Raw genomic sequence first — 13848 nt, forward strand, 5'->3', positions numbered from 1 at the left:
TTTAGAAACGGTTCCGATAGAAGTTAATAGCCTGTAATCTGGTCTTGAGCCTGAAGGCACTGCTCAGAAATTGTACATGACTTTTTTTCTAACCGTAATGAATCCGCACTGCCAGTGCAGGGGTCATATGTGAACAGGCAACATAGGAAGCAATGTTTTTTCACATGTCATATGGATTGGATGCGGTTCAAACCTCATATATGTGAACCAACACTGAAAGTCTTCTCTGCAGAAGTTAACTGTTTGCAAGATAATGTCCTCAACCAAGTTTGTCTTAGTTCTGGGTATCCCAAGGTTCACCCTGATCCCTATCCCAGTTCTACAAACAATAAAAACCCACAAAAAGACCCTATGTGCCTGCTCACTTTGTGAAAGGCTTAGAAGAATACTGTGTGCCTGGCTGAAAATACCATGAGACTGGATGCTTTGCACAATTTGGGATCAGAATCTGGGTTAATCAGCGGGACCAGCTTAAAATCTGCGCTACACATAGCTTTATTAAATGCAAAGTTGATTATAATAAAATTGTGCAGTCAGATTGTAACGTGTGTTGAACCTAAGAAAGCATGTCAATTTTTCATTGTAAAGAAAGGTGGTTAAATTTTTTCGTAATGTGCAAGCATCATCTGTGTTAGGTGCACTCTTCTACGACGCTCTGTACCTCACAATGATAAAAATTAAAGTAGTTGTAAACCTCAGACATGAAATATGAACAAAGCACATCTCTCTATAGTGTGTACTTGTTTCCATTAGAAGCACTAAGTGTCATTTCTGTCTGCTGCTTCTTTCCTCTGCTATCAACATGAGTCACGTCTGCCAAGTTTTGCTGTCACCAAGAGAAAAAAAGGTGAAAGGAGAGGGAGCTCCAGCACATAGCCCATGACTGACAGCTTCAGGTCTTTTCCTGTCTGCTGTGTGAAGGGGTGTGTGTCCCTCCAATCAGCTTTCAGAGCTCTCCCCACTAACTTCTGCAGTATGTAATTTCAGCTCTCAGCCCCATTTTCTGAAAGCTCAGACATGCTGTATAAATTCTGCACTTTGAATGTCTGTAGAGAAGAGAATACCACAGATAAACAGGTTCAACTTATGTAGAAGGATTTGTTTCATCTTTGGGAATTACTTGAGGCCAGTATATGTAAGGATTTACAACCACATTAATGAACAAATGATAAACTGATAAGATGATATGAAGGAATATTGCCCTTTTAATTCAGACTAGAATGTTTACTATAAATTGAAATATACTCCGTGAAGTTACTCAGGTTCCAACAAACAGAGCCCCCTCCCTTCTCCCTAGTCCCATGACAGAGAAGCTGAGTTGTTATGAGCAGACAAGCAATATGTAGACCAGCAGACTGTGTGCTAGACATGTGGGAGTAATAGCTGTGCACAGCAAGGAGACCACAGCTTATTATCCTCTATACACTGCCTGGTACAGCGCTCTCAGTAATTCATTCACATGATTAATAGTAGAATCTGCAGCAATCATTTTGAAAGGTACTATGTAAATGGAAAGAATATTACATATACATATGTAAATAAACAGTATATATAGTGTGGAAAATAATTATTTGACCCCCTGCAGATTTTCTAGATTGTAGATTCTAGAATTGAAGGGTCTATAATTTTATCATAGGTGTATTTTTAATGATAGAGACAGAATATAAAAATCTAGAAAAGACACATAATACAAATGTTATAAATTGAGTTGCAGTTCAGTGAGTAAAATAAGAATTTGATCGCCTACCAACCAACAATAATTCTGGCTCCCGCAGACTGGCTATGTGCTCATGTGGGCCACAGATTAGTCCTGTCAATTTAAGAAGGTGCTCCTAACAACAACTCGTTATGTGTATAAAAGACACCTGTTCACAGAATCTCTTTCTTAAGCACCACCATGGGCAAGACCAAAGAGTGGTCAAAAGAACATCAGGGACAAGATTGTAGATCTGCACAAGACTGGAATGGTCTACAAGACCATTGAAAGAAGCTTGGTGTGAAGGAAACAATTGTTGGAGCGATTATTCACAAATGGAAGAAATACAAAATAACCATCAATAGCCTTCAGTCTGGAGCTCCATGCAAGATTTTGACTCATGGGGTAAGGATGATCATGAGAAAAGTGAGGAATCAGCCCAGAACTACACAGGAGAAACTTGTGAATGATCTCAAGGCAGTTGGGACCACAGTCACCAAACAAACTATTGGTAACACAATACGCCGACATGGGTTGAAATATTGTAGCGCCTGCAAGGTCCTCCTCCGCAAGAAGCCACATGCACATGCCCGTCTGAAGTGTGCCAATGGAAACATGCTTTGGGGCTGTTTCTCTGCTAAAGGTACAGGCCGACTTTGCTGCGTTGAGATTGTAAAATCTTGGATGAAAACCTTCTTCTGTCAGCCAGAACACTGAAGATGGGTCATAGATAGGTCTTCCAGTGTGACAATGACCCAAACAGGGGCGGACTGACCATTTGGAAACTCGGGCACTGCCCGAGGGCTGGGGTCAGTAGGGGGCCCCATGAGATGCTCCTGGTACCTTTTTCATAGGCTTTTTTTGAGTTTGGGCAAGGACTCAGGGGCCCTTATGATCCTCTATTGCCTGGGGGCCCGATGAGTTGTCAGTCCACCCCTGGACCCAAAACATACCGCCAAGGCAACAGAAGAGTGGCTCAAGAAGAAGCACATTAAGGTCATGGAGTGGCATAGCCAGTCTCCAGACCTTAATCCTATAGAAAATGTATGGAGGGAGCTGAAACTTCGAGTTGCAAAGTAACAGTCCAGAAACCTTAGGAATTTAGAGAAGATCTGTAAAAAAAGAGTGGACCAAAATCCCTCCTGAGATGTGTGCAAACCTGGTAACCAACTGCAAGAAACATATTACCTCTGTGCTTGCCAACGAGGGTTTCTCCACCAAGTACTAGGTCATATTTTGCTTGGGGATAAAATACTTATTTTACTCACTGAACTGCAACTCAATTGATAACATTTGTATCACATGTTTTTCCTGGATTTTCGGTCGATATTCTGTCTCTATCATTTAAAATACACCTATGATAAAAATTATAGATTCTTCATTTCTTTGTAAGTGGGCAAACTTACAAACTCTGCAGGGGATCAAATAATATAATTATTTTCCCCGCTATATATATATATATATATATATATACATATTATAATCATCACTAATGAAGTGCATGACACTTTTAAAAAATAGTTCCACACCAAAATTCTCAGTATTTTGGTGTTCGATTTCATATGCACATTAGTAAGGTATTGGGTCGCCATCAAAGCTGTTTGACTGACTTAATTATAGATTACTACTCTTTGCACTGTTTTAGTTAAGAATACACATATTACTTATTTTCATAATTTCTACACGATTGACAGACATAACATACATCTTTTCACAGAGTATTTAGGCAGTAGGAAAATGTGAGTAAATCATTGGTGCACTGAGATTTTCCACTAGATGGCTCCAAATAACCACATATTAAAAGAACACAGTCTGTTTCTGCTTATAGAGTCTTTGTGTATATGCATATACTGTATGTATACAGTATATAAGTTACCGCATGCGGTCTCTAGATCTTTTCATTCTCTTATAAACAGTTTTTTTTTTCGTTTTTCACACTTTTGCAATTTTGCAATTTTCCAAACATTATTCAAAAGTAAATATAACTAGTGGTGAACCAACAGTATATAGGCAATCAAATGAATTCAGTCCTACAACTCATGAACCAGGATTGCCTGAATTTCATATTGTCTGATTCTCTACAGACCTTAAAGCGGAGTTCCAATGCAAATGTAAAAAAATAAAAGTCAGCAACTACAAAAGCTGTAGCTGCTGACTTTTAAAAAACAGCTACTCACCTGTTCCTCGATCCTGCGGTACTCACCGCAGCCCATTTCACCAGCTGCCCTGTGTTCCTGGTGCCGACATCTTCAGTGTGGGCACCCAGCTGTGACAGCTTGTGGCTTCACTGCCGGGTGCCCCCTGGGCATGCACGAGTAGCGATGCACTTTCTAAATGGTCCCGTAGTCTTCTGGGACCTGTCATGTGTCCCAGAAGCCTACAGGAGATAGGGGAGAAAGACAACTTCCATTACAAATCACCTAGGCCAGTGGTGGGCAACCTTTTTTTTCAACTGAGCCAAATCTCGCCAAAACCACGATTGAAATTTATTTTGAGAGCCACGTTTTTAAAACTGAAAATACATAGGATGGTACACTGTTTTTAGTTTCAATAAGTTTTTATTGAGAATATTCTGCATGCAAGTATCCACATAGGTCGGGAGGATACAAATAACACAACTAATAAAACAAAAACTTTAGAACAATATTATTTATCGATAACGTTAAATTCCGTAAAATTTGCCTTACAATGTAGAGAAAATTACATCCTGACAATGACTGACAAAGTCACAACCACTAATGTGAACATTGGCCTTGCATTTCCTTGGATAGTTTGAGTAAGTCAGGTTTGTATGTTGTTGTTTTTAATTTTAGGCACGATTCCAGGTTCTCATCGATGAGATGATTTCTCAATTTACTCTTGATAAGGTTCATGCTTGAAAATGATTGTTCGCATAAATATGTAGACCCGAACAAGGAAAGAACAGCAAACGCTAGCTTTTTTAGTTGATTATATGAGTCAGGAATACTATTCCAGGTGTTAAAAATCAACATATCCTCCTTCTCCAGGTCTTTCAAAGCAGACCACTTGTTCTGTGAACTAAGTTCACATTTGTTTTTCTCCAATCTTTCTAAATCAGCACAAAGACGTTCAAATTTCGAGCTCCGCAGTTCTTTGTTTTTTAAATCCAGCAATTGCATTTCAAAGTTGCCAATGTCGATATTAAAGGGAGAAAAATTTAATTCCGTTACAGTGGCATCCAGAGGTTTTTTAACAAAGGCCAACGTCGCTTTGCTGTTTCTGAATTCCTGAAACCTCTTGAGAAAAGCTTCCCTCATATTTAAAAGTGCTGTTTTAAAATAGGTAATGTCAATATCAGAATTATTTTCTTGGCGATGTTTCAACAGGCTTGGAAAGTGAATCAAAGTTTCTCTGTCAAAATCTTGAGCAAAAACAGATAATTTGTTTTCAAACGAAATAACTTCTTCTAACATCGAAAAAATTGTGTTTCCTTTCCCCTGTAGTTTATGATTAAGCTGGTTTAGATAGGAAGTAACATCCACCATGAAATACAGTTTTTGGGTCCACTGATCGTTTGTTAATTCTGGATAGTGAACACCCTTCTCGAGGAAAAATGCTTTGATTTCTGATAATAAGGAAGCAAAACGTTTCAAAACGTTTCCTCTTGATAACCAACGTACCTTGTTATGCAGCAGAAGATCTGCGTACTCACTCTCAATTTCAACTAAAAATTCTTTAAATTGGCGATGATGAAGAGCTTTAGCTACAATGGAGTTGATCATCTTAGTCACCAATTCCATAACTTTGCACATTTCTTCTGGAAATGTCTGCGCACAAAGTGCTTCTTGATGTATGATGCAATGGTATGTAAGTATCTCGTGACTAATTTTTTCTTTCATAATAGCAACAAATCCATTTCTTACGCCGGTCATACTTTTTGCCCCGTCTGTTGCAATTGAGACGATTTTATCAAGTGGACTTTGATATTTTTCAATGCAACCAATTACAGCATTTGCTATATCCTCTCCACGTGTTTGACCTTTCAGTGGCAATAATCCTAAAAGTTCTTCTTTAGGACCTGTAGCTGACATAAATCTTACAAAAAGTGAAACTTGAGCTGTATCATTTAAGTCACAAGACTCGTCAACTGCTATTGATAAAGCTGAAACCACTTTAAGATCATCAACTTGTTGGTTGGTTATATTGGAAGACATTTTGGCTGTTCTATCCTTCACTGTTTTAGCAGACAATGGCAACTCTTTAATTTTTTTTAGAATTTCTTCTTTGTTCTTAAAATCCCTGAATAACTCTTCTGATGCACTTATAAAACAACGTTTTATGTATTCGCCATCTGTATATGGTTTGCCTCTCTTAGCAATCTCTTGACTAACCGCAAAACTTGCAAAATTAACATAGTTGGAAGACTGCACCCACTGATTAAACGCAGAACTTGATTTTTCTTGACTCTTCAGAAGTTCCTCAACTGCTTTCTTCCTTGCATCACCAACAGGATATTTATTACTAAAGGACAAGTGTTTTGTTGTAAAGTGTCTCTCCAAATTAGATTTTTTGTTATGCGCCAATTTTTCTTTACAAATAAGACAGGTCGGAAACCCATTTACGTTCTGAAACGCGAAAGTCTCGGTCCATTCCACTTTAAATTCACGGTTTTCGTCTTCCGTTTTTCGTTGTTTTTTCTTTGTAGCCATGTCAAACAGGGCACCTATAAAAATGTTTCATTTTAAAATAAAGCCACCAACACCAAACCGGCATTCTTAATCACATAAAAGAAGTAATATTGGATGACACACTGGTATTTATCTGTGGATGACGCACTGTTATGGGGGATCTGTGGATGACGCACTGGTATTTATCTGTGGATGACGCATATATGGCATCTTATGTGTGTGTAAATAGTATTGTAAAATTAGTGGGGCTCATCATGGATATTTTAAGCAGGGTTCTCCACCTTGATGGATACACCCAAACAGTAGGCAAGAAGTAAAAGTAATAAAACAGGCATGCACACATTGCACTGGCTCTGAATAAAGTTGAATAAAAGTAAAAAATGACAACATAAAATGAAATAAAAATCAAGATACAACTAAAAAAGTACATATAAAAGTATGTGAAAACACACTCAAATAGTCCTCACTGGTACTGTTATATATTGACCTCAGAACCTGGCCACTAACTTATTTTGTTGGCTTCTAGATAACGATATTACGCAATTTTATGTCCACACCCCCCTTTTCACATCAACCCTTTTTATGTCAATCCCACAATGTCACATTTCTCCCCTCATGTCACATTTCTGCCCCTCCATGTCACACTTCTCCCCTCATGTCACATTTCACCCCCTCATGTCACATTTCTGCCCCTCGTGTCACATTTCTGCCCCTCGTGTCACATTTCTCCCCCTCGTGTCACATTTCTCCCCCCTCATCCCCCATTCATCCCCCATATAGTAATTCATCCCCCATAGTAATTCATCCCCTATAGTAATTCATCCCCCAGAGTAATTCATCCCCCCTATAGTAATTCATCCCCCCTATAGTAATTCATCCCCCATAGTAATTCATCCCCCATATAGTAATTCATCCCCCATGTAGTAATTCATCCCCCATAGTAATTCATCCCCCATATAGTAATTCATCCCCCATAGTAATTCATCCCCCATATAGTAATTCATCCCCCATATAGCAATTCATCCCCCATAGTAATTCATCCCCCATATAGTAATTCATCCCCCATATAGTAATTCATCCCACATATAGTAATTCATCCCCCATAGTAATTCATCCCCCATATAGTAATTCATCCCCCATATAGTAATTCATCCCCCATAGTAATTCATCCCCCATATAGTAATTCATCCCCCATATAGTAATTCATCCCCCATAGTAATTCATCCCCCATATAGTAATTCATCCCCCATAGTAATTCATCCCCCATATAGTAATTCATCCCCCATATAGTAATTCATCCCACATATAGTAATTCATCCCCCATAGTAATTCATCCCCCATATAGTAATTCATCCCCCATATAGTAATTCATCCCTCATATAGTATTTCATCCCCCATATAGTAATTCCTCCCCCATATAGTAATTCATCCCTCATATAGTATTTCATCCCCCACAGTACTATTCCCCCCCACGTAGTAAGCCAAGTCCCCCATGTCAATTCACTTACCTTTGCTCCGCGTATTCCTCTCGCCGTGTTCCCGCGCCGTTCGGGTCTTCAGGGCGGACTGTGAGAGGAGCCTAGCTCCCCTCCCCTCACGTTCGTCACACTGCCCCGCCTACACACATCCTGACAGCCACATCTGCGGGCCGGATTAAAAGGTCCGCGCGAACTTTTGGGGCGGCCGACCGAGAGGAGGGAGGGTCACATTTCTGCCCCTCGTGTCACATTTCTCCCCCTCGTGTCACATTTCTCCCCCTCATGTCACATTTCTCCCCCCTCATTCCCCATTCATCCCCCATATAGTAATTCATCCCCCATAGTAATTCATCCCCCAGAGTAATTCATCCCCCATAGTAATTCATCCCCCATATAGTAATTCATCCCCCATAGTAATTCATCCCCCATATAGTAATTCATCCCCCATAGTAATTCATCCCCCATATAGTAATTCATCCCCCATATAGTAATTCATCCCACATATAGTAATTCATCCCCCATAGTAATTCATCCCCCATAGTAATTCATCCCCCATATAGTAATTCATCCCCCATATAGTAATTCATCCCCCATATAATAATTCATCCCCCATAGTAATTCATCCCCCATATAGTAATTCATCCCCCATAGTAATTCATCCCTCATATAGTATTTCATCCCCCATATAGTAATTCATCCCCCATATAGTAATTCATCCCTCATATAGTATTTCATCCCCCATATAGTAATTCCTCCCCCATATAGTAATTCATCCCTCATATAGTATTTCATCCCCCACAGTACTATTCCCCCCCACGTAGTAAGCCAAGTCCCCCATGTCAATTCACTTACCTTTGCTCCGCGCATTCCTCTCGCCGTGTTCCCGCGCCGTTCGGGTCTTCAGGGCGGACTGTGAGAGGAGCCTAGCTCCCCTCCCCTCACGTTCGTCACGCTGCCCCGCCTACACACATCCTGACAGCCACATCCGCGGGCCGGATTAAAAGGTCCGCAGGGACTTTTGGGGCAGCCGACCGAGAGGAGGGAGGGGAGCGGGCGCCCGGCACACAGAAGAGCCGCATTAGAGTGTGTAAAGAGCCGCATGTGGCTCGCGAGCCGCGGCTTGCCGACCACTGACCTAGGCAGTACCTGTCAATTTCGAGTACTTGCTCCCCCTTCGCTCCCCAAAGGTGCCAATCCTTAACGGGGAGCGGGGTACCAATCCTTAAAGCAGAACTTCCTCTTTTATTTCCTACACACCAGCAGTAAGGCCCTGATCACACCTGAGTGATTTTCTGCTTGAAGCTTGTAGCTCTAAAACATTCATCAAAACAAATCCCATTTATATCAATGGCCCCTGCCCACAACTGAGCATTTTGTCACCTGTAGCAAAATGCCTGTCACTCAAAAAAGTACATGAGCTTCTCTTTGGCACATTAGAGCCATTTTCGGCCCCATAGACTTTAATGCTTCTGCCTGAAAGTGCGCAACATGACCGTTTTACTAGTGTTTTGTTGTGTAGTTTCCAGTCACACAGCTGCTCTCCATCCATAATCAGCATCACTCCACTCCTAAAAAATCCTTTTCTGATGAGCAAGATGGAGGCCAGCACATCTCATCTCCTTGAACCAGAGAGCTTCATTGCCCTGGTGCGTGTCCACACATGCCTATATGCATGCAAAACACCCCAATATAAAAACGGGCCAGAAAAACATCTAATTTTCAGACTGGGTCATCTACTCTGATTCCGAGACAGGAAAAAGTTTCTCTCATACCAGCATTTGCTTCTCTGCTCACATGTGCATTGCAGCTGCATTTCCTGCAGACATCCGAGCCAGCCATGTGATTTCTACCACTATACGCATCATGCTTTGCTAGTTTTAACCTGCCTATAACTTTTGTGCAAAAATGCAGCTGTAGATTTTTCCCAGTATGAAGCATTCTTTTTTAGCTGACAGGTGCTTCTAGCAGGAACAAAGTCTATCTCAAATAATAGCATAAAATAAAAAAACACATTCTCAAAATAATTTTCTATTCCAAATAAACAGAGCTGAAAATGCATCACTCCAAGTCTGCAGAGCTGATGTCCGTATCTCAAATTTGTTCTATAGCATCAAACTGCCATGAGAGCTCTCCTGTGACAGGCATAAATTAATCACTGACATGTGCACCACTTGTGCTGCCATGGCTTCCGGTCCATTAGACCCATTTCATTGTGTGTGTGACAGCATCTTCAAAAAGAAAACCATCACCCTGGTGGACAAAATTGTGTAGGACACATGATGCCTTAACTACAGTGATTGCATTCTGCATGTTCAGGTTAATTGCACTGTGCAGAAAACACCACTTATTGCAAAGGAACCCGAAAGCACACTCTGTGACGATCGCGGCGTCAGACCCCAGCACTTCTCACCAAACTCATGACTGAAGGACTAGCCAATCTAAAACCGCGCTGTCACGTGCATAACAATGCCACACCCAGCTGCACCCTGCACAAAGATTTTCCATCTAATGGACCACAATCTGTGTGTCTGCAGCCTGAGAGCGATTGTTACTGGGTCAGGTCAATTACGCAATAAACCCTTCACAGTGCCACCACCTCCTTTTTGTAAAGAGAAAGAGAAAACTCGGCAATATTAGCAATAACACTATGATGTTTGAATAATCGTTTGTATACACAATGTCACCGCAGACAGATGTATGGAGACGTTTAAAACACACAGTAGCGCTCTTCAGAGACAGGGATTCTTAGTTTGCATTAAAGAGCTTTAGAAACAGTTCAACACTTTCAGAAAGTAAGATTTATTACTAAAAGGTCAAAAGGGTGTGTCACGGTGAGCCAGGCTTGCTCCTCTCCCTCACTGCAGCTTCCCCCCCCTCTCCCCCCTCTCATCCTGTCATACTCTTTGAAGCTGAGCCACACAGGATGAGAGGTGGGAATCTCATCACCCTCCGTCCCCTATCCCTCCCAGCTGGAGGGGGAGAGATAGTCTCCCTCTGGGAAGTTCACACCTCCCCAGCCATGGTAGTCAACCTGACGCCACACGCCCCCGACAAGTACAGGCACAAGAGCTTCCCGCGCTCTGCGCCCAACCTGGAAGCTTCTCGCGCAGCTATAAAAAAGCCGGCGCGGGACCAGGCTGCTCTCTCTCTTCCTCCTGTGTCGCTGTTGGAGTACAAACCGCTGGGAGGCCCGGGTGGGGGGGACCGGGCCTCCGCATCATCCCCGCTGAGCACTCTGCAGGAGATTCCTCCAAAGGTCAGAACCATCCCAGGCACAGACCCCACACAGCCAAGACCCTGCCGAGCCCCTGCAAGCCTGCTGTGTTCCTACCTGCTGAAGCCCTCTGTGTCCCTACTGGCTGTTCGCTGGGTCCCTGGGTCCCTGGGAAGCCGCCCCTGTCTGCTGATTGCTGGGCCCCTGGGAAGCCGCCCTGTCTGCTGATCGCTGAGGCACTTGGAAGCCGCCCCTGTCTGCTGATTGCTGGGCCCCTGGGAAGCCGCCCTGTCTGCTGATCGCTGAGGCCCTTGGAAGCTGCCCCTGTCTGCTGATTGCTGGATCCCTGGGAAGCCGCCCTGTCTGCTGACCGCTTTGTCCCTGGAAGCTGCCTGCCGCTGAGTGTCTGCAAGCCGCCTATCTCCCTGGAAGCCACCTGCTGCTGAGCGTCCGCAAGTTGCCTACCTCCCTGGAAGCTGCCTGCTGCTGAGCATCTGCAAGACGCCTATCGTGAGTGTCCCTAGAAGCCATGAGCTGTCCCTATTGTGCACTCAGACCACCCTTGTCATGAACTGCCCTATTGGGCGCTCAGGCCACCTTTGTCACGAACTGCCCCTATTGTGCGCTCAGGCCACCCTTGTCATGAACTCCCCTTCATCTACCCTTGTTTGAACTGCCCCATGGCGTGCCCAGAGTATAGCTATCTGGATTGCCCCCCTGAGTGCTTGAGCCATCGCTACCCGTTGAGTCCCCATGAGGCTGCTATTGTCCCTAGAAATCCCATTGAGTCACCGTGAGGCTGCTGTTGTCCCTAGAAATCCCGTTGAGTCCCTGTGAGGCTGCTGTTGTCCCTAGAAAGCTGTGTGGACACTGTGCTGAGGCCAGGCCCCACAGCCAAAGTCCCGTTGAGTCCCCGGAGGGCTGCTGTTGTACCTAGAAATCATGTTGAGTACCCGTGAGGCTGCTGTTGTCCCTAGAAATCCCGTTGAGTCCCCGTGAGGCTACTGTTGTCCCTAGAAAGCTGTGTGGGCGCTGTGCTGAGGCCAGGCCCCACAGCCAAAGTCCTGTTGAGTCCCCGTGAGGCTGCTGCTGTCCCTAGAAATCCTGTTGAGTCCCCGTGAGGCTGATGTTGTCCCTAGTAAGCTGTGTGGGAGCTGTGCTGAGGCCAAACTCCACAGCCAAAGTCCCGTTGAGTCCCCGTGAGCCTGATGTTGTCCCTAGTAAGCTGTGTGGGAGCTCTGTTGAGAGCAGACTCCACAGCCAAAGTCCTGTTGAGTCCCTGTGAGCCTGATGTTATCCCTAGTAAGCTGTGTGGGAGCTGTGCTGAGACCAGACTCCACAGCAAAGGTCCCGCTGAGTCCCCTTGAGCCTGATGTTGTCCCTAGTAAGCTGTGTGGGAGCTGTGCTGAGGCCAGACTCCACAGCCAGGGTCCCGCTGAGTCCCCGTGAGCCTGATGTTCTCTTTAGAAAGCTGTGTGGGGGTTGTACTGAGGTCAGACCCCATCGCCAAGGTCCCATTAAGACCCGTGAGCCCGCTTACCGTGGGTGTCCCTACAAGCCGCATGTCGCGGAGCACCATTAACTGTCCTGATTGAGTTCCTTTCATAGTTCAATAAAGCTTTGTGTGTTCCCCATCTTCTTTGTGTGTTCTGTCCTGCCTACGCTTCCGTTACAGGGTGCAATAAAAATATTTACAGAAATAGATGTAGCCAATATATATATAAATATACAGAGAGCAATAACCCAGCAAAGAGATAACAGAAAGAAATTTAGAGAGGTGAAGTACTTGCCAAAAGTCCTGGGTTAAGCAGCTTTCAAGTTTCAGAGCAAAAGGGCCTTTATCTCGTAAAGTTGGTTCCTGGTGTTAAAAAGGAGAATTCTTCAACTTAGCTTAACTCAGCTTCACTTAGCTTAGCTTCTCCAAGCATAACAGCTTTTCTAGGAACTCAGCAGGGTGTCTCCTTGAAGCAGAGAACCAATCGCCTCATTTGGGGAGGGTGTTGGGGCGGAGACCCCAGCTAGAACCAAAATCCCAGCTTATATCATGACCCATAACTTACCCTCGGTGCCTGTAGTAGCCTAGCCACTAGTAGATTAATATGCAGAAGCATCTGCTGAACGTCTAGATATGAAATATGACATATAAATATTATAACCACTTCCTAATATTATAAATGTACAATCAACACCCCAAAGCACCAACAACACCTTCACCCCTGAAGACTTAACAATTGATAAACAGAAAGTGCTTTAAATGAATAAAATAAATAAAAAATGAATAAAAAATGAAAAATCCTCTATTAACAACTACACAAGTAAAGTTCAGACCCTAAAGTGTTGTCAAAATAAAAGCTAATTTTCATAGCAATGAAGAAACAAGTCTCCAAAGGATTGTAGTTCTTCCAATATATTCCACAGCAATATACCCTCAAAAAAAAGAGAAAATCACATGTCATGTCATTACATGTCACCATATTGGAAAGGGGAATAATGCCCACACTCCCCATTGGTGAATAGAGGAATACCGCAACAAAGGATGTAAATAAAAAACCATATATGGTACTACCAGTCTACTAATTAATGTACATATAAATTGTAAATATACATTCCTAATAACCTATACATACAAACATAAATATACACACAGATATACCATCCATTAGTATATCAGAAAAACATATACATGTCACCACCTAAACCTATGAATGCAATCTACCTAGCTCCCTAACACTTATAATACTACATGCCCAGGAGGATAATATTTCAAAAGGGGCTATACTCATCTCGTTAGAAATTATGGTCCCAATAATT

The 13848-nt window shown here is 43.0% G+C and overlaps 1 protein-coding gene across 1 annotated transcript; it reads right to left on the reverse strand.

Annotated features, from left to right (window-relative positions):
- Positions 1-4431: 4431 nt before the first annotated feature.
- Positions 4432-6366, reverse strand: LOC149455058 (general transcription factor II-I repeat domain-containing protein 2A-like). The gene has a single exon (XM_089686703.1). It carries the CDS (start codon positions 6364-6366, stop codon positions 4432-4434), a length of 1935 nt encoding a protein of 644 aa, XP_089542829.1.
- Between the last annotated feature and the right edge of the window lie 7482 nt (positions 6367-13848).

This window comes from Staurois parvus, unplaced genomic scaffold, assembly GCF_062004578.1.
Source record: "Staurois parvus isolate SC_StPar_1 unplaced genomic scaffold, SC_StPar_1.0 ptg000409l, whole genome shotgun sequence".
Lineage (NCBI taxonomy): Eukaryota > Metazoa > Chordata > Amphibia > Anura > Ranidae > Staurois > Staurois parvus.